This window comes from Octopus sinensis, linkage group LG8 (assembly GCF_006345805.1).
Source record: "Octopus sinensis linkage group LG8, ASM634580v1, whole genome shotgun sequence".
Classification (NCBI taxonomy): domain Eukaryota; kingdom Metazoa; phylum Mollusca; class Cephalopoda; order Octopoda; family Octopodidae; genus Octopus; species Octopus sinensis.
The window spans coordinates 77,544,358-77,568,240 of NC_043004.1; the positions used below are offsets into that span (position 1 = coordinate 77,544,358).

Sequence of the window (23,883 nt, forward strand, 5' to 3'; positions counted from 1 at the left end):
TGTATGAAGTTAACATTGGCCTCTATAAACAGCAAGAGTTTATTGACACAGGTCGTAGCTGACTATAAATTAATTTTTTTTCTCAAGAAATTGAAGTATATTGTCACAGGTGTGATAGTTTTAATATTTGGCTGTCTTATATGATTATGAACCCCAGATTATCTTCATCATCATGATTTAGCGTCTGTTTTCCATGCTGGCATGGGTTAGATGGTTTGACTGGAACTGGTAAGCCAGAGAGCCGTACCAGGTTCCAGTCTGGTTCAGCTTACATTCTACAGTTAGATGCCCTTCCAGACACCAAGCACTCCAAGAGTATAGTGGGTTCTTTTTACATGTCACTAGCCACGATTCTGATTTCACTTGGCTTGACGTGTCTTCTCAAGCACTGCAAATTGCCAAAGGTCTTAGTCACTTGTCATTGCCTCCATGCAATTCAACATCCAAAGATTATGCTTCACCACCTTCTCCCATTTGTTCCTGGCTCTACCTCTTCCACAGGTTCCCTCCACAGACTACTGGAAAAGCTTGTTATTAGAAATGATCATGTATTGCAGTTGTTAGAACATACAATAATCTACTTGCTTGGACATCATCATCATCATCGTTTAACGTCTGCTTTCCATACTAGCATGGGTTGGACGATTTTGACTGAGGGCTGGCGAACCAGATGGCTGCACCAGGCTCCATTTTTGATTGAATGGTGCCCTTTTACAACTGCACTGGTATGGTCATGTGTTGCGTATGGAGGAGGACAGCTGTATGAAAAAGTGTTACACACTAGCAGTAGAAGGAACCTGTGGAAGAGGAAGACCTGGGATAAGGTGTTGAAGCATGACCTTCGAACGTTGGGGCTCACTGAGGTGATGGCAAGTGACCGAGATCTTTGGAGATATGCTGTGCTTGAGAAGACCCGGCAAGTTAAGTGAGACCATAACTGGCCTATGGCAGTGCAGCATAACCGGCCCATTTAAGAGCACCCTTCGATCATTGGGTAATAAACTGTGCTTGCGAAGATCCGTTGAGGCAAGTGAAATCATTGTCATGACTGATGACAGTACTGCCTGATTGGCACCCATGCCAGTGGCACGTAAAAAGCACCATTCGAGTGTGGTCATTGCCAGTGCCTCCTGACTGGCCCTTGTGTCACCGGCACGTAAAAAGCACCCACTACACTCTTGGAGTGGTTGGCATTAGGAAGGGCATCCAGCTGTAGAAACTTTGCCAGATTGGATTAGAGCCTGGTACAGCCATCTGGCTTGCCAGCCCCCAGTCAAACTGTCCAACCCATGCCAGCATGGAAAGCTGACGTTAAACAACGATGATAAGGAATATTTCAAATTCACAAATTTATATATTTGGTACAAGATAGTTTTTAATGAGCTTTTATTTATATTGAATTTTTTATTTCATGTTTATTTTATTCATTGTTTGCAATGTTATCTCCTCCTCTCCCCCTCTCTTTTTCTCACACACACACACACACAGTCTCTCTATAAACACACACTGTCTCTGTAATATATACACACACTCCAGGTTTGATTTCAAGAACAAGAACAAAAGCACAACGGCAGAGAGAAAGGCGGGAAACTGAATCGGATAAAATCAAGGCAAAGCAACTGAACAAATATCTGAATATGCACGTAGACGTAGAGATCATTTTGTTTCTGCTACACATGACCAACTGGTTAGGGTATCTCAAGAGGAGAATATTCTACTTCAAAATAAGACCCTAAGTCAGTTCAAATTTGGAAGAATTCTGTTAAAGGATTAACAATGAAAGCTAGTTTCAATAATTTTCAAAAACAGGCTGTCCTGTCTATTGTGCAGCTACATAATGCAAGGAGTCTCTTCGACAATGTTTGTTCATACTTCAAAGCTTACAGATGGGCTGCTGAATTGAAATCTCTATGTTGCTTTGAGGGGAAGGTAAAAGTGACAAACTGCTTCCTTCTCCATAGTTGGACTACTTTGATGTTTGTAAAAAAAGAGAGATTATGACTATGATAAAATAATGAAAGCAATTTTTACAAAACAAGTGAGCACTATTATACAAAGAAGTAATTGGATGTAAAATATCATAAAATTTATTAGAATTGGGAATCATCCAACCCATGCTAGCATGGAAAACGGACGTTAAATGATGATGATGATGAATAAAAACCTATTACTCTGATAAATATGTTGAGACAGATCTCAAGCTTTGTGCTTACTCTATTATTTTGTTATGAAGTTTAAATAGGTTAGAAAATATTTACTCAGTTGTTACTTTCTGACATGTGAAATGCATAACAGCAACAACTATATTTTCAGAAGTCGCGCACGCAAACGGACAAGTGAAGAAGTGGAAAATGCTTTTACAACTGACACAAAACGACATTGTGCAGAGGAAATGAAGGAGTCTAGCCACAAAGATGTTGCATCTCAAGAACTTGAGGACGATGCTGATTGTGAGGACTCTGAAGATGAAAGTGAAGTAAGTTTTATTTCTTTGAAGTTTAGTTTCAACAAAATGATGTAGATGGTGGGGGTGGGGGCCATTAGAGAAAATTGGTGAAAAAAACGATTGTTTTAATACAGCATTGTTAATTTGTGTTATGAAAATGTAACTTTCTATTTTGAGCTGGCAGAACCGTTAGCATGCCGGGCGAAATGCGTAGCCGTATTTCGTCTGCCATTACGTTCTGAGTTCAAATTTTGCCGAGGTCGACTTTGCCTTTCATCCTTTCGGTGCCGATAAATTAAGTACCAGTTACGCACTGGGGTCGATGTAATCGACTTAATTCGTTTGTCTGTCCTTGTTTAGCCCCTTGTGGGTAATAAAGAAACATATTTTCTCAAATTTTAATTTGGTAACAATAGGTGAATTTTGTTTCGCCAACAATACTATAGTTCGAATATTTAGCTAGTTGTATTTTTATTACTTGGATTACTAAATTCATGAAGCTGAGCATACTTTTTAGAAAAGTCATTTTAAAGATTTTAATTTAAATTTTAGTAAAAGGAAATGAGGCATTATATCAAATATTTGCATTGAACTTGCTAAACTGTTTGCATTCATCCATTACTTGACTCTTTTTAATTTTATTTTATAGTCCAAAGTCAAATCCTTAATTAATGTACACACTACCCCATCAAATCTATCTACACCTAAACACAATGGTAAGTTTCATATGCTTTTATTTCATATTCCAAAAGTCAGCTAAATAACTTTTTGTGTTTACTTAAACTCGTCAGTGTAGCAGCTAAAATTTCTCTAAACAAACGTTTAGCTATTTTTAAACTGGATATCAGTGAGTCCTAAATTTTAGTATTGTGTGGTTGAAGCTAATTGTGCAAAATCATATGATCTTTATCTTTATATGTTACACTTTCTAATTATTTTGGCATACTACATTCATAAAGCAGTACTCCAAACATGCAGTGTATAGGTACAAAATGCATGTATAAAATGACAAATATTTACTTGGCATGGTTGGCGTTAGGAAGGGCATCCAGCTGTAGAAACACTGCCAGATCAGACTGGAGCCTGGTGCAGCATCCTGGCTTCCCAGACCCTGGTCGAACCGTCCAACTCATGCTCGCATGGAAAGCGGACGTTAAACGATGATGATGATGATTAGTATGGTAAACAAGCTTTTGTTTCCCCAGAAGTATCCATCTGTGGGTTATCATTTAACAGCTATCTTTCATGTTGGCTTGTGTTGCATATTTCAGCAAGATCCAACAAGTCAGCAGGCTGCTGGGTGTCATCCACTTCACAAAATGCACTGAATGCTTTTTTTCTTCTTTTTCATGGCACCAACACTAATGAGCTTACCATGTACCTCAAAAGACTGAAGAGCTTCCTTGACTTAAGTTCTTTAGTTTGTTAGGAGAGAGAGAGAATGGGGGTAGCTTTATATTAGTATGAAAGAAGGGACAAGAATAGGTTTCTTGCTGTGCAGAGGACATACACGGCTACCTCACAATATACAATAGTGGGTAGGAGTAATCAGTGTGAAGCTGGAGAGATAAAGATAGTTGTGTGTCTGTATGCGTGAGTGTGTACTCTCAAAGTAAAAGAAGATGAATAGAAGAGGAAACAGAGCAGAAAGAGTGGGTGGGTAGAGGTGTGTAAAGAGTGAGAGGTGGAATTGGGGTGGGGAGTGAAGTTTGTAAATAATGAACAAAGATGGAGTGATGGTCCATGGTGAATATGAGTTGGAGGAAAGGTAGGGGTGAGGAAGTGATGGCTGTCAGCATTTGTCCTTCCTATTGAAATCCCTATTTTGTTGGGAATATGTCTTGTACAGTGTGATGTTTCCAGTAATTACTGTGGTATAGTATGTAATTGATTGTAGTAGCTTAGAAAAATATTCATTTCTGTTTTTTTACACTTACATTAAATTTTCCATTGAAGAATGGGACACCGGTACATTTGTTTATAAGGAATTTCAGGGTTGAGTATGGAAATACTTTGTTTCTAATTAAAAACTGTACAGTCTCCTAGCAAATATTGTGAAACTGGCTTACAAACAAATAAAGAGGTAGGCACTTATAGATTTGGTTTGTAGAGTTTGCTAAAAGTACAAGTGATGTACCAAAAACTAATGCAGAAGTGGACATAAGTTTTATTAACTGTTTTTCCTTCATTGGAGACAATTAATTGGTTCCAAGCCAAACGAAGAGCCAAGCTTTGCTGACAAACTCCCATACAGTGGGAGACTGTCAACCTTGGCTATTGGCACAAATTACCAGCAAGTGGATATTTTGGTTTGTGTGAACAGACAAGTTACACTGAGTCTGCTACACAACTGAATTGTAGTCACAATGCATTATAGAAGATGGTGGAAGATTTTGGCTATTGGTAGTTGACACAAAGGAGAGTGGAAGCCTGCTCTGATTTGCTGGAAGGATTTCAAACTAACGAAGACTTTTTTTTTTTAATCTTCACAAATCTGGTGACGGAATATGTAACACATCTGTATCTTTATGATCTAAAAACAAAAGGGTTGTTGCATTGCTTGTGATGGAAACTATGCCCTTCGCTTAGGGGAAGAGTTACCCCACCAACATGTACAATTCAAACAGTATGTCATTTGATAAAGAAAAGACTTATACCCACTTTTGATCCAGCACTCATAACTAATCATTTTAAAGCCAATGTAGATAAAAAAATTTTTTAATTTTTCAGTAATTTGTTAATAAGATTATTTTATTTGCATTTTAATGTTGTTTATTATTGTTTTTAAACAGGACTTCACAGTTTGCTGTAAGTATTTTCTAATTTCTGCATTATCTTCTTTCTTTAATTTAGTTTTTAATCATAGTGAGCCATAGGTATTAACAGTTGATGAAATGTTTATTGTTGCAGAACTAACTTTTGTTCTTCATTTGCATGTGCACCGTTTTCCATTTATACATGTACAAAGTTCATGTACTACTCTTGTTAGTGGTCATATATTCCTTCTGCAGTTTGCTAAGTCTTTATTAATACTAATATCAGTAGTGTTAACCCTTCCTTTATTGTATTACTAGTTTACAAGTCTTCTCGTTGATCCTATCAATGGAACTGCTTGTTCATGGAATTAACAGAAGACCCTGCTTATGGAATTAACATATGCAAGTGACTAAGCACTCCACATTCATGCATAAAATCAAATTCGATGACTGGCGTCCGTGCTAGCAGGGTGAAAAGAGCACCATATGAGTGTGATCATTGACAGAGTGGCTAACTGGCGTCCATGCCAGTGGCACTTAAAAGGCACCATTCGAGCGTGATCGTTACCAGCGTCGCCTTAAAGAGCACCATCCAAGCGGGATCATTGCCAGAGCGGCTATCTGGCCTCCGTGCCAGTGGCGCTTAAAAGGCACCATTCAGGTGTGATCGTTACCAGCATCGCCTTACTGGCACCTGCGCCGGTGGCATGTGTAAAAGATTCGAGCGAGGTCGTTGCCAGTGCTGCCTGACTGGCCCTGTGCCGGTGGCACGTAAAAGCACCCACTACACTCTTGGAGTGGTTGGCATTAGGAAGGGCATCCAGCTGTAGAAACTCTGCCAAATCAAGATTGGAGGCTGGTGCAGCCATCTGGTTCACCAGCCCTCAGTCAAACCATCCAACCCATGCTAGCATGGAAAGTGTACGTTAAACGATGATGATGATGATGTAGTTTTCAAGGAGATTCAGCCTGACAGAATGTGGCAAGACTGGCCCCTTTGAAATACAGGTACTATTCCTATTTTGCCAGCTGAATGAACTAAAGTAGTGAAATAAACCATGTTGTTGAAGGACACAATGCACCACCAGGGGTCAAACTCACAACCTTACAATCGTGAGCCAAATGCCCCAAGTGCTAAGCCACATGCTTCACTACCAGTCATAGCAGTGGTTGTGTGGTAAGTAGCTTGCTTACCAACCACATGGTTCTGGGTTCAGTCTCACTGTGTGGCACCTTGGGCAAGTGTCTTCTACTATATCCTCGGGCTGACCAAAGCCTTGTGAGTGGATTTGGTAGATGGAAACTGAAAGAAGCCCGTCGTATATATGTGTTTGTGTGTCTGTGTTTGTCTCCCAAGCATTGCTTGACAACCGATGCTGGTGTGTTAACGTCCCCGTAACGGTTCGGCAAAAGACACCGATAGAATAAGTACTAGGCTTACAAAGAATAAGTCCTGGGATCGATTTGCTCGACTAAAGGCGGTGCTCCAGCATGGCCACAGTCAAATGACTGAAACAAGTAAAAGAGTAAATCAAAATATTGATGTAAAACTCGTTACTGATTTAGTAATAACACAAATTCAATAAACAATTGCTATGCCCCCTTTTTTTTTGGGGGGGGGGTTTGCCTTGATAACATTTTAAATCTTATAAGCTTCAGATTTAGTAATAGTAACTCAAAATTTAAATGTTTTGGCAGCAGCAGTAAATAAGATATGCATCAAGTATGGCATGTGGTGCACTTAGAACTGGATGTTTCAATTTAGAAAGGCATAAGCAATTGTCAAGGCATCAGTGTAGAAAGTAATGCTTTTCAGAAAGATGATCATGGAGTGAATATTTTTCTCCAAATTTCTTTTTCAAATTATCTGAAGAAACAGTACCTAATGAAACTTCCTCACTGATCACTCCTTTTGTTTACTCAAATTTATATGTTCCTTAAAATAATGTCAGGAACTAATCGCTATGTAAAATGTAAACAAGGGAAAAGTAACAGGGTGAACAAAATGATATTTTTATTTGTTTAAGTAACTTTTATATTTCAAAATTTACCTGTACATCATCATCATCATCATCATCATTTAACGTCCGCTTTCCATGCTTACAATTCAAGTAGTTATGAGACAAAAAAAAATGTGAATTTAAACATGTGAATTTAATCTATAGAATGTGAATTTAAACACATAGAAATATAGTAAAGAAAGGGTTAAACCAAATGATGAATGTTATTGTATATCATACCATATACCTGCTAACCATCTGTTTAGAAGAGATGGAACTTTTTGTCTTCGTATTTCAGCTAAACATTTTGTGGTATTCAAATTTACTATGATTCAAATTTATCTACTTTATATCAATAATGTGTTGTTATTCAGCCTTGAAGTCTGCCTTGATCAAGCAGATCTATGATTAAAGGTGACTAGCTTGTCTTTTTGTATATTAGACTACTTTGCTCAAGGCAAATGACTGAGTGTCTCTCTGCAGGCTCTATTTTCTCCATGTCAGCTTACAACATTAGACATTAAAGCTACCACATTACTTGAAAAAAGTTCTCTAAATTTACAAATGATTTGTTTTTTTTTTAAATTCCCATGTCTAGTTTGAACTCCAGTTATTCCTTGGCCAACAGGAGCTTTAATCGAAATAATTACAGCTTGAGCAAGGTAAGATATAGTCCATGCTATTGCCATAGAGTAGCAACTTGCTTTGTTGATTTACTTATATGGCAATCTCTAAAGTTTTTATTTTGAATACCATTGTCTTTTGTCTTCCATGTGTTGATCATTTAATTATGGCATTATCTGTTGCAACTTAGAATACACTTTGAAAAAAAAAACAAAAAAGGAAAATGTTGTTTTCTAAGCATTTTTTTAAGAGCCAAGTTTGTTAGAATTACCTACAAAAGTAAAGCAATGTTAGTAATACGAGGCCTAATCAAAAGATGCCAGGACTTGTGCTATCAAAAGAAATCTGCAACACACATCAATTTGGCATTTAATCTCCCTAGAAGTAGTCACCTTCTGAAGCATCATTGGGATAGCAGGCAGCAGCCTCATTATCATTTTCTTGGATTTCCTCAATGCCTTGAAACTTAGGATAATAGCCAGGGACCCAAGATTCATCACCTGTTATGACTGTTTTCAAAAAGATTTCATTTTCCTTGCACAATCAAGGAGAACTGAAATTCAATCTTCTTTTTGAGACAACCATACTCTGCACATTTAACTTCCAAGCTCTACCATTAAGTTTATAAGCCCAAATATTCACTCTATAATTGCCCACAGATATATAGTGTAATGGTTAAGAGCGCAGGCTACTAACCCCAAGATTGTGAGTTCAATTCTAGGCAGTGCCTTGAATAAATATTAATAATAATAATAATATCAGCACAAAAATACTTTAGGAATGTTTAGGTTGGGTTCAGAATTCCTCCAGGACACCTGATGAAGGCTGGAGAGGAAATCGGCCAAAACGTTGTGGTAACAACAAACAAGACGAGGACGCATATCCGTCAAATGTAAATAATGTACAAAATTCCTCATCTCAAAAATGTAGAACAGTACAGTCTTTACTATGTTGAGTATATACATTCTTCAGGAAATATTCACAGGGGTTCTAATTGTATGTTATCCATATTAATGGTGGAGGATAAAATAATGTTTTCTTGTGTACAGCAATTGTCATGTTGCTAAAATAGGTTGAGATCTTGGATGAATTCAAGGACAAAACTGAACCCTGGGATTGATCAGAGAGTGATCCATGAACATGATGGATCATTGATTTCCTGTCAGATTACACTATGGAAAATAGGTGGAGCAGCCCTTCAGCAGACTAATTTGACACAAGGTTCATGTACTATGCAATCAAATTATTTACTAATATTGGCATGTGAAATATTCAAGCGAGGTCGTCGCCAGTGCTGCTGGACTGGCTCCTGTGAAGGTAGCACGTAAAAAGCACCATTTGGGCGTGGCCGTTGCCAGTACCACCCCAGTGGCATGTAAAAGCACCCACTACACTCTCGGAGTGGTTGGCATTAGGAAGGGTATCCAGCTGTAGAAACTCTGCCAGATCAGATTGGAGTCTGGTTCACCAGACCTCGGTCAAATCGTCCGACCCATGCTACCATGGAAAGCAGACGTTAAATGATGATGATGATGATGATAATTGAAGTCAATGACAAAGAAAAGTAGGTCTCATTGAAGTAACCGAATGTAAATCATGTATTTAAGATACCAGCAGCTGGCCAGTTAACCTTTCAAACAGCACAACAAAATAACAAGATTGGGTGAAAAGCTGATTAGTAAATAGTGTTTACCCTCTTCAGTATCCATCTGATGTATCACTGTTTCTTAGATGTCATATTTGATATATATTGATGATTATTTATCCTCAGTTTTCCTGGATGCAAATAAATTTAATATCCAATTTTTGTTTCAGTATGTACAAAATGGCACATTTACAGGTTCTGCTCAGAAGAATAATACTCACTCTCGACTTAAAATTTTATCAAATTTTGGTAACTTCAAATCTTTTCTTAAGAAAACTGCAACTCCAATTAAAGCCGTAACTTCACAGGTAATTTTACTGCTTCTCTCTCTCTTGCTCAGCACACACATACATATAAAATATATGTCTATATACACACACTGAAAAGTGAAGCTTCAAACATTTCCATTATTTACATTTACACATTTTTTTATCAGTTTGATCCTTGTCTTTCTCCTGTACATATCCGGAAATCAGAACTATTGAAATGGTATAGAAACTCCTAAACTTTATAATGGCAATTCTTTAGAAGCATCATATTTTAAAACCATATGAAATGTCACTGGAGATAACAACTTCCATTTCACTGAATTTATTATCACAGTTGGCTGATGCCAACACCACCTTGACTGGCTTCCATGTCGGTGGCACGTAAAAAGCACCATCCGTACGTGGTTGATGCCAGCACCACCTTGACTGGCTTCTGTGCCGGTGGCACGTAAAAACCACCAACCGATCATGGCCGTTACCAGCCTCCCCTGGCACGTAAAAACCACCAACCGTACGTGGTTGATGCCAGTGCCACCTTGACTGGCTTCCGTGCTGGTGGCACGTAAAAAGCACCAACCAATTGTGGCCGTTACCAGCCTCCCCTGGCACGTAAAAACCACCATCCGTACGTGGTTGATGCCAGTGCCACCTTGACTGGCTTCCGTGCTGGTGGCACGTAAAAAGCACCAACCAATTGTGGCCGTTACCAGCCTCCCCTGGCACGTAAAAACCACCATCCGTACGTGGTTGATGCCAGCACCACCTTGACTGGCTTCCGTGCTGGTGGCACGTAAAAAGCACCAACCAATTGTGGCCGTTACCAGCCTCCCCTGGCACGTAAAAACCACCAACCGTACGTGGTTGATGCCAGTGCCACCTTGACTGGCTTCCGTGCTGGTGGCACGTAAAAAGCACCAACCAATTGTGGCCGTTACCAGCCTCCCCTGGCACGTAAAAACCACCATCCGTACATGGTTGATGCCAGTGTCACCTTGATTGGCTTCCATGCTGGTGGCACGTAAAAAGCACCAACTGATTGTGGCCGTTGCCAGCCTCCCCTGGCACGTAAAAAGCACCCACTACACTCACAGAGTGGTTGGCATTAGGAAGGGTATCCAGCTGTAGAAACACTGCCAGATCAGACTGGAGCCTGGCGCAGCCTCCTGGCTTCTCAGACCCCGGTCGTACCATCCAACCCATGCTCGCATGGAAAACGGATGTTAAACAATGATGATGATTATTTTATGATTTTACTGATTCCAGAAATCCTCGTGGATGAAGTTGCTACAGAACTTTCAGTGAACAATACAGTCAATAATTTGTTTCTTTATTACTGTATTAGTTGTGTGTCTTGCTATGCAGCTTGGAGCTTGGTGCAGCCATCTGATTCACCAGTCCTCAGTCAAAATCGTCCAACCCATGCCAGCATTGAAAGCAGACGTTAAACGATGATGATGACGAGCTTACTTTAATGTCTAAAAGTGTGAAGACTAAATCTGAGTAAAATAATAAAAAAAACTGTAAAGACAGAAGAAATAGGAAGGTCATGCTGTATAAAATTAGTAAAGACTAATAAAAAATATAAAAATTGTTATGTAAAAAACTGTTGACAACTAACCATTCAATTTTGGAACGACCTCGTTTAATGCTTAACGATTCAAGACAAAAGAGTGTGTGTGTTTGTTGATTGCCCAAGTTGTTGACAACTAGTTATTAAACTTGTTTGATGGTTAAGGATTTAAGGGGAAAAGAGAGGGACAGAGTGAGAGACTGTCGATTGCCTTGGATAAAACCTCAAAGTGATTTTGACTGCGATAACTTCTTTTTTGTATATGTATAATAAATTCATAATATGCACTATTATGTTTTGATTGGTAAAGCCTGCCTTGTCATAGGAGAAATCAATAAAACTAGCAGTGATTTATGAGTGCTGTGCAACATTTAGAGTTGTTTATATTCTGCACTTTGCACCCACTTGCGTTTTTTTTCATTCCTTTTTTGTTGTGACCCATTTTATTTATCTTGAAACCCACAGATGGGTCAGGACCCACAGTTTGAAAAATGCTGTGCTAATGTATCTGATGTATTTTACCTTGTTGAATTAGACTTGTTTATTAATTGTATCCCTTTTCTCTAGGAAATAATTGAACTAAAAAAGCGTGAATTAGAAAACAAGGAGCGTAAAGAGAAAGAGAGGATGATGAAGCGAGAAGAAATTCAGCGGCTCAAGTTGGATGAACAGAAAAGGTGGGCAGAATTGAAGTTGAATATAATGCAATTGATATAGTTGTAGCTATGTGTCTAGTTTTAGAAGTGACATAAAGCGCATTTAAGGAGAAAACTAACCAAACAGCAGTGTTAAACTCTGGATTGTTATTGTATAGTTGGGCAATGAATAAAGATGTTTATATAAGTAGTTTTAACACATCTCTCTATATATATAAATGGCAAAACATCTGTCTGTGTGTGTGTGTGTGTCCTTTATACAAATCCACAATTTTTCAGTTAGAGGGCTCACACTTTCTATGGTCATTTAAAACCGTCCAAGGGTGGTCATGCACATCTTTAAATTTCCGCAGTCACCCTGCAAAGCCATTAAAAAATCAATAGAAGTGACGTTTTTGTGAATTTTTTATCCTAAACCCAATCAAAATGCCCAAAACTTGATATGCCAGCTAGCTGTATGTGATTGGTCGGAGATTTGGACAGTACTCGCGTGTATGTGTGCACGCACGCAGCTGTATATGCATGCACTAGCACTATGACCCAGCGTTGCCAGGTCATAGTGCTAGTCTATATTAAAACCATAAGTGAAAGACCATTATTGGAGCAGTATCCCAAAACATCAGTTGATGTCTCCTTCAAAAGCCAGATGATAAACTATGAAAGATATGTTTTGTGTTAGCTTTTCTGAAGTTGGGATGTATTCAACATAAAATGTAAAGAACATTTGTTACTTCCTTAGTATTTGGAGCTTTTACATCCTTAGAGGAGTTTAAAACGAGTGTTTTATTGGTAACATTGCTTGCTACACTGAGTCTTATTGGTAACCATAATGTACTTTGTATTCTAGAAAACGAGAGGAGCGCATGCGAAAGGTTGCTGAAACTCGTGAAATAAAAATGATTCAAGAACAAGTTCAGAAGGACAAGAAGACCAAAAGACTTGAAGAAAAATTCAATACCACTGATCGTATACGAGAGGAAAAATTGCGAGAAGATAGAGAAAAAGTGCGGCTTAGGTAAACTCATTTTTCTATTACATACCCATATTTTCAAATGTAGTCTTTTTTGTTTATCCCCAAATTTCTCATGAAATTTCTACACAAATTTCTTAAATTCATTTTTCCATGTAAGCATCTATCATGATTCACCATTTTATAAATATATATATATATATATATGTATATTCATTCTAGTGATTGCCTGTATGATTATCTATCCTTTCTGCTACCGAATGTTTTGCTGCAAATATTTTTAATTATCATGTATCTTACAATAATCAGTCCTTTCATGCCCATTATAAGAAAATGGAGAAACAATTTAGTTGGTTCATCAGCTTTAGGATATTAGAATGTTGACTTATTTATTTATCAAAACGATAACCATAATAACATACATATATACATTATAAAATAAGAATACATATAAAATAAGAATACAATTAAAAAAAACCTTAATATAAATTATTAAAATCACTTACAGCTGTTTCAGCCTTTGGATAAAGTAATTTGTTGTGCTCATACATGTCAATTTTATTGAGGTTGTAGGCAGTTAAAAATGAGGTACTTATATATATCCATAGGCCTCGTCAGAGACTATAAAGTACATTCACAATATAAATATATACATGAAACAAGATACACGTACAATTCAATATATATATATATATATATATAAATATATATCTATTTATACATATACATACATAAGCAAATATATACACCTATACTTGTACTTAAACATATGTACAAGCATATAGACAATTATTTATATATATATATATATATATATATATATATACATAGTGGAGCACACATAGACATCCATGTCCATGAGATATGCTGTGACAGTGAAGACCTGACAAATGAAGTGAGTTCATGGCTCGCAGGACGGCCTGCTATGCTAACCTTGGATCGTTGAGTGACCCGCTGTTCTTGAGGAGACGTATTGAGTCAAGTACGTCAACATCAAAATAAAAATCAAACGGAAATTGTAGTTAAGACACCCGTGCTGGTGACACATAAAAAGCACCCACTACACTCACGGAGTGGTTGGCGTTAGGAAGGGCATCCAGCTGTAGAAACACTGCCAAGTCAGACTAGAGCCTGGTGCACCCTCCATAGCTTACCAGACCCCCGTCGAACCGTCGGACCCATGCTAGCATGGAAAGCGGACGTTAAATGATGATGATACATTGTTGTTTTATTAATCGATATTTAGTTTGTTAGTGGCATATCTTTTTATTGATGGTTTAAATGAATATCTACTATTTATAGGTTAAAGAAACAGCAAGAAGCTGAGGAAAGAAGAAAAATAGAAGAGAAAGAAAGAAATCGGAAAAGGAAAGAGCAAGTGAGTATGCAGGGCTTTTCTTTTCTTTTTTCAGGGATGGACTAAAGGTTCATCTACATTTGAAATAATGCAGTTTATTATGGAATTAAGTCTATGAAACAATACTTGGAGTAGAAATAGATTGTTTATATACCAGGGTTAAGACAGTAAGGAAGTAAATAGTTGGAAGGCGGTGAGCTGGCAGAACCGTTAGCACGCTGGGCGAAATGCTTAGCGGTGTTTCGTCTACCATTATGTTCTGAGTTCAAATTCCACCGAGGTCAATTTTGCCTTTCATCCTTTCGGGGTCGATTAAATAAGTACCAGTTATGCACTGCGATCGATGTAATCGACTTAATCCGTTCGTCTGTCCTTGTTTGTCCCCTCTGTGTTTAGCCCTTGTGTAAAGAAACAAGAAAGTAAATAGTTATCTGATAGACATTGACAAATGTGTATAGAATTCGGTTGATAGCTATAAGCTAGAATATAAATAGGGCAGAGGTTGACCAAACAAGAATCTAAAATTTTATAAATGAAATGTGCTAGAATACCAATTTATGATGATGAAAATTATTATTTTAACAATTACTGTTAGAGATGCCAAAATTAGGAATATTCGTATAGATATTTACTTCAGTTTAAACTCCTTTTATCTGATCATTTCTGCCAACATTTTATACCATTTTCATGAACATGTTGGCTCTTACTTATCTAATACATATTATTCTTGAAAAATTTCTATTAAAATTATATATTGATGATAAAATTCACTTTTATTTCTGCATCTGAAGTTATAATTTGTAATAAATGAATAATAGTAAAATAATTGTTCCTAAAATTTAGGCAGCAATTTTGAGGGGAGGGGTTAGTTGATACTATCAGCATTATACATGTCCGGCAAATAATTCTGTCAAGCCTGAAGGCATGAAAAGCAAAATTGGTTTTGGCAATATTTGAACTCAGGAATTTAAGAGCTGGAAGAAATACCACAAGGCGTTTTTTACCTATGCTCTAACAATTCCGTTAATCCACCACCTTTTATAATGTTACTGATTTTCTCTGGTTCCATTTGGGTTTTTGCTGAAGCATAATTTTTGAACTTTTCCCAAAGTTAAAAATTTAATTGTTTTCAAACCAGGAAGAAGAACAACTGCGACAGCAATCCATTCTCCAGAGGAAGAAGGAATTTGAAGAGCAAGAGAGGTTGAAAAAGGCTGCTGAAGAGAAACGCAAGATTGAAGAACAAAGGGAAAGGAAGCTGGAGGCTGAAAAAGATAAGCTCATTGATTTGGAGAAACGAAAACGGTTTGAGGAAGAACGAGAAAAAGAAAGACTTCGCTTCAAAGCAGAAAGGTTTCACATCATATTTATTGATTCCTTTACTATTTGGTCACATTACATCATATTTATTTATTTCTGAATATCTATTTTCCCGTACTGATATTACTTCACAATAAGTAATATGTTGTCTTCTACTGGATTTTAGTTTCCAAAATCCCTAATTAGTTCAGTCAACATTTTTCTTAGATTACCATCAACTGTTAATATGGGGACAGTTTTCACTCACCATGTTTTTATTTGATGACTTTCTTTGCTCCCAACACCAGAGCTGAAGACACCTCCGAAAGGTGGGGGGGCGCCACGTCAAAATGATAGAGGAGTAGGGGCCGAAAACCGGACGTGGTTCCTCCTGATGATGTCTTGAGCTAACTGGATCCTATAAAGGAGCTGTTGTGGTTGCAGACCACAAAACACGGTTGTAATTCCCCTAGGGACAGTTTTCACTCAGCATGTTTTTATTTGATGACTTTCTTTGCTCACCTGTAATCACTTTATTTTCACACCTGTTGAGTTAAACATGGTTCATTCTCTAGATACTGTGTATCTTCTGATGCCACTGCCCAGCCTCACTTTTATGAAACATTACACTTCCAACAGGCATCTGTCATTCTATGCAGAAAGACTAAAAATTTACTAGATGGATGGAAGTTATGAGTGCATGGATGATTAGGAAATAGACATACCGAAAATTAGTTATGAATTCATAAATCATCATCATCATCATCATTGTTTAATGTCTGCTTTCCATGCTAGCATGGGTTGGACGGTTCGACTGGGGTCTGGCAAGCCAGGAGGCTGCACCAGGCATAGTCTGATCTGGCAGTGTTTCTACAGCTGGATGCCCTTCCTAACGCCCTTGGCGTTAGGAAGGTGCCAGGATGTGAGAAGTTAAAAATAATTCAATTAAATAAACTTATGCTCTTTATATATCCAGATTGACAAGTGTAACATTTCATAAACAGGACATTCATTAAAGAAGTTCAAAGATCAGCAAAAAATTGGCAAAATAGTGTAGACCAATGTCCACAATAATCCATTCCCCAGTAATCCCTTTGGATATAATTACACCGATTTGTTTATGCATTTGTAGTTGATTGTGTTTGAAATTGAAGAAGGAAAATATTTGGTAATCCTTTTTCATCATCATCACCATTTAACATCCTCCTTTCATACTGGCATTGGTTGGACAGTTTGAGAGGAGCTCGCAAGTCAGAAAACTGCACCAAGCCCTACTGTCTGCTTTGGCTTGATTTCTTCAGCTGGTACCACTAACTTACAAGATAAGACCCTCTCAACTATGATGGGGAGTAGTATTAACCCTTCTGTTACCAACCCAGCTGAAACCGCCTCTGGCTCTAAGTACAAATGTCTTGTTTACATGAATTTTGAATTAAAATCTTCCACCAAACCTTAGTCACAATTTATGTTCCTAGCACCAACTTAGTGATAACTAAGTGATTTTACTAAATTCTTTGTTATATTTAAAGTAATTGAAAGAAACACATAGCATCTCAAAATAGATACTGTAATTAAAGGGTTAAAGGAGTTGGCTTTGTGCCAGGGTAGAAGTTAAAATATGTTAGAGGGACAGAAATATGTGTCTTGCAGTAGAGAAGATACATGGCTATCTCAACTGGAGAGAGAGACATGATGTGATGTGGTGTACACCGAAATATTTCTTATGTCTTTTTTGATATAGTCATTATTCAAGAAAAGAAAAGCATTTTGATTGACCCCAAGTTTTGTGAGCTTTATAACACTTTGTAAAATGTGATGTGACTCTGACTCATCATCATCACCATCGTTTAACGTCCGTTTTCCATGCTAGCATGGGTTGGACGGTTCGACCGGGGTCTGGGAAGCCAGGAGGGTGCACCAGGCTCCAGTCTGATCTGGCAGTGCTTCTACAGCTGGATGCCCTTCCTAACACCAACCACTCCGTGAGTGTAGTGGGTGCCTTTTATGTGCCACCGACACGGAAGCCAGTCAAACTCCTGATTTGTGAGCTTGGCTATATTGACAGAAATGTATCCAGCGTTTCTATTTCACCAATGGATGAGTCTTTTTCTTGATTGATTATAGAACTTAACTATCCCTTGAGAGGTGGTTGGATGGAACTTACACTCGCCTCCTTATGAGAGCTCAAAATCTCTCGTGGAAGCGTCATCCAACCAAAGTACAAATATATGGGAAATTACCACCTGTATCATCTCTTGTGAAAGGTAGAAGAGTCCAGTTTGCTGGACATTGTTGTAGAGCTGAAAACGAGGTAATTTGTACTCTTCTCCTCTGGAAGCCATCTGCTCGTGATACCAGAGGGCGCACACTCTCCTACTCTGATGTAATCTCCAGGGATACAGGCATCCAGCGACAGGACCTCCGTAATGCTATGATGAACCGTGAAGTCTGGCGTAACATAGTAAATTCCATTGTCTCAACCACGGTCGAACAATGATGATGATGTGCAGGGCAAAGGGTCATATGTTCTACCCTCGTGTACTATTAATGCTTCATACATGCAAAATACTAACACACCTTCACTTCAATAGCATTCTTGTTATGGTCCTGAAAAGTATAGAGATCACCAAAGACTCATCTATGCTCTGTGGTTGGTAATCCTGAGCACCACCCTAATACCTGTAAATTATTTACAGCAGAAATAATGTACAAGACTTTTTCTTTTTTCTTGCTATCCATAAGTTTGTTTTTGCATTTATTGTTTGAAACATTTCAATGGGGAAGAAAATAAAAGGAAATAATTTGTTGGCTTTGAATCATTGAGAAAATCATGGTTGGGGTTGGATTCTTCCAAAAAGATTTGCAGTGAAATATTTTTCAGATTTTTAGCTACCGTTGTCTTTTAAATAAATTTGTTCGCACTGTATTAGTGTTGGAGTTGCTGTCCCTATTAAAAATTGAAATATCTGACTCTACATCCAAAATGTGGAAAAAATTTGAAGACAAATTTAACATAATAAAATGTCAGGTGAGGTAGAGCAGGTATTTCAGGTGAGGTCAAGTGTTGTCCCCCACAGTATTCTTCATATTTTTTCTGCTACTTCTAGCTTCAATAACAAATTAAAATAATTTTTTTTTTTTCCTCTAGAGAAAAGGAATTGGCTAAGCAACGTGCTGAACGTGAACGTTATTTAAAAGAAAAACAAAAGGCTCAAGAAGCAGGTCTGGAGAGGATTCGAGAAATGGTAAATTGGGAATTTTTATAGACATTATGATTTACCTTTCTTATATCATGTATTTTGTATAAATATAAAACTACATAGTTAAATTTATAATTTATTTTGAAATTACTAATCATAAATATTGACTTGTCATAATATGTTTGATATTGTTTACTGAAAATTATTTTTTTATTAGGAACGGGAACGATTACTTTATGAACAGAGTTTACAAGAAAAAAAACTTGAGAAAGATCAACAAATCCAAAAACTTCTTGGTTCAGAAACCACTGCACATCAGAAAGTGGTTAGCCACAATACTACTATTACCATTGAAAACCCTACTGAATGCTCCAAATCTGATAAAAAATCTGAAAGGTGAGTGATATGAGCTACTATTAACAGAGGTTCCTGTACATTCATTCAGCAATGCCCTTAGCATGTAGACAGCTAAATCCTTTGGAAATTCAATGGAGCAACATTTGGCCTAATTGTAGGTATCCCTGTTTTTTTTCATGAAAATCATCATCATCATCGTTTAACGTCTGCTTTCCATGCTAGCATGGTTTGGACGATTTTGACTGAGGGCTGGCGAACCAGATGGCTGCACCAGGCTACAGTCTTGATCTGGCAGAGTTTCTACAGCTGGATGCCCTTCCTAATGCCAACCACTCCAAGAGTGTAGTGGGTGCCTTTTACGTGCCACCGGCACGGGGGCCAGTCAGGCAGTACTGGCAACAACCTCACTCGAATCTTTTTACACATTCCACCAGCACAGGTGCCAGTAAGGCGACGTTGGTAACGATCACGCTCAAATGGTGCCCTTTTACGTGCCACCGGCACGGACCCCAGTTGGCTGCTCTGGCAACGATCACGCTCGGATGGTGCTCTAGGCACCCTACAAGCACAGGCACAAGTGCCAGTAAGGTGACGTTGGTAACAATCACACTCGAATGATGCCTTTTCTGTGCCACTGGCATGGAAGCCGGTTAGCTGCTCTATCAATGATCGCACTCGTATGGTGCTCTTTGCACCTTGCTAGCACGGACGCCAGTCATCGAATTTGATTTTGCACTAGCACTATGACCCGGCGTTGCCAGGTCATAGTGCTAGTATTTAAACAAATGCCTAGATTTATATACGAATATAACTGTTACCTCAAAAGCGTCACATTTAGTTAAATTTCTTCAACATGGTGACCAAACTTCTCCAGTAAATACCAATTAACCAAGGTTGCTCATACATTTAATTCATTGTTACCAAACTCTACTGTAGCTATAACCAATATTAATGGGGACTCCCCCCCCCCCCCCGCCAAAAAAAAAAATTGGCAGAGTTTGTTAAAATACTGAATGAAATGCCTTGCGATATTTTGTAGGATTTCTGCATTTCTAAGTTTGAATTTCACCTGGGTTGTCTGCTTTTCGTCCTTCGGGGGTTGATAAATTTAAATAATGTACCAGTATAGTGGGGCAATGGCCCAACAGAATCATTAGAGCATTGGACATGATGCAGTATGATATTTATACGAACTCTTTGCATTCTGAGTTCAAATTCTCCTGTAGCCTACTTAAATGGTAGTCAACTTGTTCCTTGGTTTGACCAATAACTTGGGTGTCTTCAGCTAAGTTTATTTTTGTTGCAAAAATTTTAGCCAGACCTCCTGTGCTGATCTTTCTTTTTCTTCAGCCTTCGCAATCCTAAAAAGTGTGATGGGCACTGAATAAGCAATACAATCAAATTGAGACATCATGTTCTAAGTGTTAGAAGAGACTTACTACTTTGTGCCTGAAGCAGAGTGTTCAGATGTAAACTAATAAATAACCAGCAGAAAATTGGCCTTTTTCTGTAGTTTAATAACTAGTAATTGGCTGATGTTGCTTAATCGGTTTGGAGCTCTCTTTTTCTGTATCCTCACTAATTAGTGTATATTACATTACCTAAATATTTTCATCAAAAATGTATATCTCCATCTTGTTTACTATTTATGTTATAACTCGACTTTAACTGACCAGCAGTGTTGCCCTCATTCACTGTTTGTTGGTTTGGGAGAAAGGAGTTTGATAACTTATTTCAAGCTGCTGCTGTTGAGCGAACGGTCTTCGTCCCAGAACTCGCAAGATGGGAGAGGTCCGAAACGTGATCCTTTGCTATTCGTAAGACCCGCAGAAGAGAAAGCAGGTCAACCCCCGACACCAAGAGCATCGACGGATGGGTGAATGCGCATCCAGGCTCGGCGGTTGCGTAGGAAGTCGGGGACAAGAAACAGGAAGAAAGAGTGAGAGAAAGTTGGGGCGAAAGAGTACAACAGGGGTCATCACCACCCCCTTTCGGAGCCTTATGGAGCTTTAGGTGTTTTCGCTCAATAAACACACACAACGCCCGGTCTGGGAATCGAAACTGCGATCCTCCGACCGCGAGTCCACTGCCCTAACCACTGGGCCATTGCGCCTCCACTAGCTGCTGCTGTTCTGTTCTAACATGCTGCTTCTTTTCATTAGTATTTAGATAACAATGGGATTTTCTCTTTTCCTTCTAATTATAACAAGGAACCCCTTTTTATATCCCTTATAGTCAGTGTTTATTTATTTCATTTTACCAATAACTCTTGGCGTTACTTTTCTGTTCACACACACCATTTCGTTTGCTTTTGAAACCAGGAGGAATAAGTGGAGGATTTTGATAGCTCTCTTCCATAGATTTTAGAAGAATATATCCTGTTCTTAACATAGAGCTTCGTTAGTGGATAAAACTATTTCTCTCATTATTTTCAACATTTTGAGAGAGTTCATTAAAATTTGTCCCCCGTGTATTATTTTCAAAAACAAATGTACTATGAAGAAGGATTTTTCTTTTTGTGGGGTTAATATTTGTCTGTTTGCTTTTTCTAGTTATGAAATGACACCACACAAAAGTTCCTACAATAGCTATGACATCGATGACTTGAAGTCTGATGATTCTACTGATGAAGAATCTAGTCCTCAAAAACCAATTCCCAAATGGGCTCAAGGTAAGCATTATAGACATGAGTTTATTATTTCAGTCTAATTGTAGGTAGTATATTTTTATCAGCCTTGGTATTGATTAATTCAGATGTAACCTTATGACTTGAAAATATTCAGTTTAAGAGTTAATGACACTCTCTCTCTCTCTCTCTCGCTTGCTCATTGCAAGAATATATCTATATCTTCAGAAATTTTATATGGCTTGTCTTATTCCTGTGAATACCCTTGTAGTGGGCTGGATGTGGTGCTCCACATCAATTCAATACAATGTAGCCTACTACTAAATGTAGTGTATAGATGTAACTCTTGAAGGTTCTCACGTCAGAGTAACCAGTGTACATTGAAGAATTAACACCAAGAAGGAAGAAATGCTATTTAAATATATTTATTTGTTTATCCGACAGGTTGTTAAAGAGACAGTAGCAATTCTAGTGATAGTGGCAACAAGGATGACTTACTGGTTAGTAGTTATGTAGAAAAAGGTTGTCTGTCAGTAGAGAGGGAAAGAGTAAGGTAGTCATGGTGCTGACTAGAAAGGATAAAGACGTCATCGTCTTTGTTGCGGCCGAAAGCCTCTCTTAGCATGCCGAGCGAAGGGCGAAGGGAAGTGCTGCTCTTGGTTAAGGCCGATGCAAAAGCAGGTGTTGCTCCTTGGTCATAGCTGACACATCAGAGGAAGAGATAGAAAATTCTCTCTGTTATATAGACTATGGTCAGTAATGTAGGTCAAACCTTAAAGGACTGACCTTTCCTTGACCAGTACAGGTCCTAGGGAGTGGAGGATTTCCCACTCATTTTGACAAATCTCAGGCAACTATCATTCTGTTACACTCACTTGAAGCCTCTTGAACACTTTGAATCCCTTTCCTTTCTTAATGGTCACCACTACAGCTTTTAAACCAAATCTACTGAAGACTTACATTCATGTCACTCATCATACTTGCATTTGAGTTACTTGGTAAAGGTTATGTTGTTGACTTATCATCGGACTATGTCTGACCCAAATCTTCAAGTAAAACTGCTCCCCTATTGGCTCTTTCAGTGGCTTCCTATTTTATGGTGCCGTCGCTTTGTGTGCAGATAGATTTCTCTTGAATTGACACTGTATTAACTCTGATGTACCCCCAACGTTCCCCCTTATATATCAACCTACTTGCCTTCACCACTAACAATACCTACAGTTAGCTGATAATACCACGCCACCCTAGCCTTTGTAACAAGATGAAGGTCTCAGGAACACTTGAGGGGTGTTTGATTTATCTTGTCACATACGATTGTCGAAGGGAGAACCAAAATCCAACTGTCTTCAATAGCAATAAATAATACTTTATTTTTCCGGGTTTCTCAAATAAAAAATATATACACATATATTTTCCTTAAGGGTGAACCAGTAGCCAAGTCCACAAGACTGTTCACAAATGTTCACTTGTGTGAGCCAAAATTACCGTCTCCATTCCCGCTTAGAAGAGAGCTTCTCTATATGTAGGGTTTTCCCTGAGAGAAGGCTGGTCACGTCCACTTGGTAGGGTTGCTGATTCAAAAAGGCAGATTTAGCAGGAACGCTTTCAGTTTGCAGTTCTCTGCACATGCACACGAGGGAACTTCCGGCAGCCTACCGGAAGTAATCTAACTCTGCGCATGCGCGCTGAAAACTTCCAAATATAGCATCACTACACCTTCATTCCCAACTGTCAAACCCATACTACCTTGTTACCTCTTGCCAAACATGGATTGACTCTAAGAAGACACCTTCAAATCTTTGAACAGGAATTAGACCAATCTTGTCTCCATCAACAGCACAAGGACAAAATCATTTCACATTCTTTCAAGAAAACATTTTTATACTGTCCTCATCCAGCATGTAACTAGAACCATCAAGTTTGCTCCAAATGCTAAATCTCAGAGTCAGCCAACCAAAGTACAAATATATGGGAAATTACCACCTGTATCATCTCTTATGAAAAGCAGAAGAGTCCAGTTTGCTGGACATTGTTTGTAGAGCTGGAAACGAGGTAATTTCTACTCTTCTCCTCTGGAAGCCATCTGCTCGCGATACCAGAGGGCGCAC

At 38.3% G+C, this 23,883-nt stretch overlaps 1 protein-coding gene across 2 annotated transcripts in view; it reads left to right on the forward strand.

The window, feature by feature from the left end:
* LOC115214997 (inner centromere protein A) overlaps positions 1-23,883 on the forward strand; it is a 49,701-nt gene that overhangs the window by 20,821 nt on the left and 4,997 nt on the right. The window contains exons 6-17 of one of the 2 annotated variants that reach the window (XM_029784108.2): positions 2,314-2,476; positions 3,096-3,162; positions 5,239-5,254; positions 7,801-7,864; positions 9,642-9,779; positions 11,878-11,987; positions 12,814-12,981; positions 14,239-14,314; positions 15,432-15,646; positions 18,741-18,837; positions 19,010-19,188; positions 21,702-21,820. In XM_029784108.2, coding sequence (XP_029639968.1) covers positions 2,314-2,476; positions 3,096-3,162; positions 5,239-5,254; positions 7,801-7,864; positions 9,642-9,779; positions 11,878-11,987; positions 12,814-12,981; positions 14,239-14,314; positions 15,432-15,646; positions 18,741-18,837; positions 19,010-19,188; positions 21,702-21,820 — 1,412 coding nt within the window. Of the gene's footprint in view, positions 1-2,313; positions 2,477-3,095; positions 3,163-5,238; positions 5,255-7,800; positions 7,865-9,641; positions 9,780-11,877; positions 11,988-12,813; positions 12,982-14,238; positions 14,315-15,431; positions 15,728-18,740; positions 18,838-19,009; positions 19,189-21,701; positions 21,821-23,883 lie in introns of both variants that reach the window. The other variant, XM_036505490.1, reaches the window with a different exon arrangement.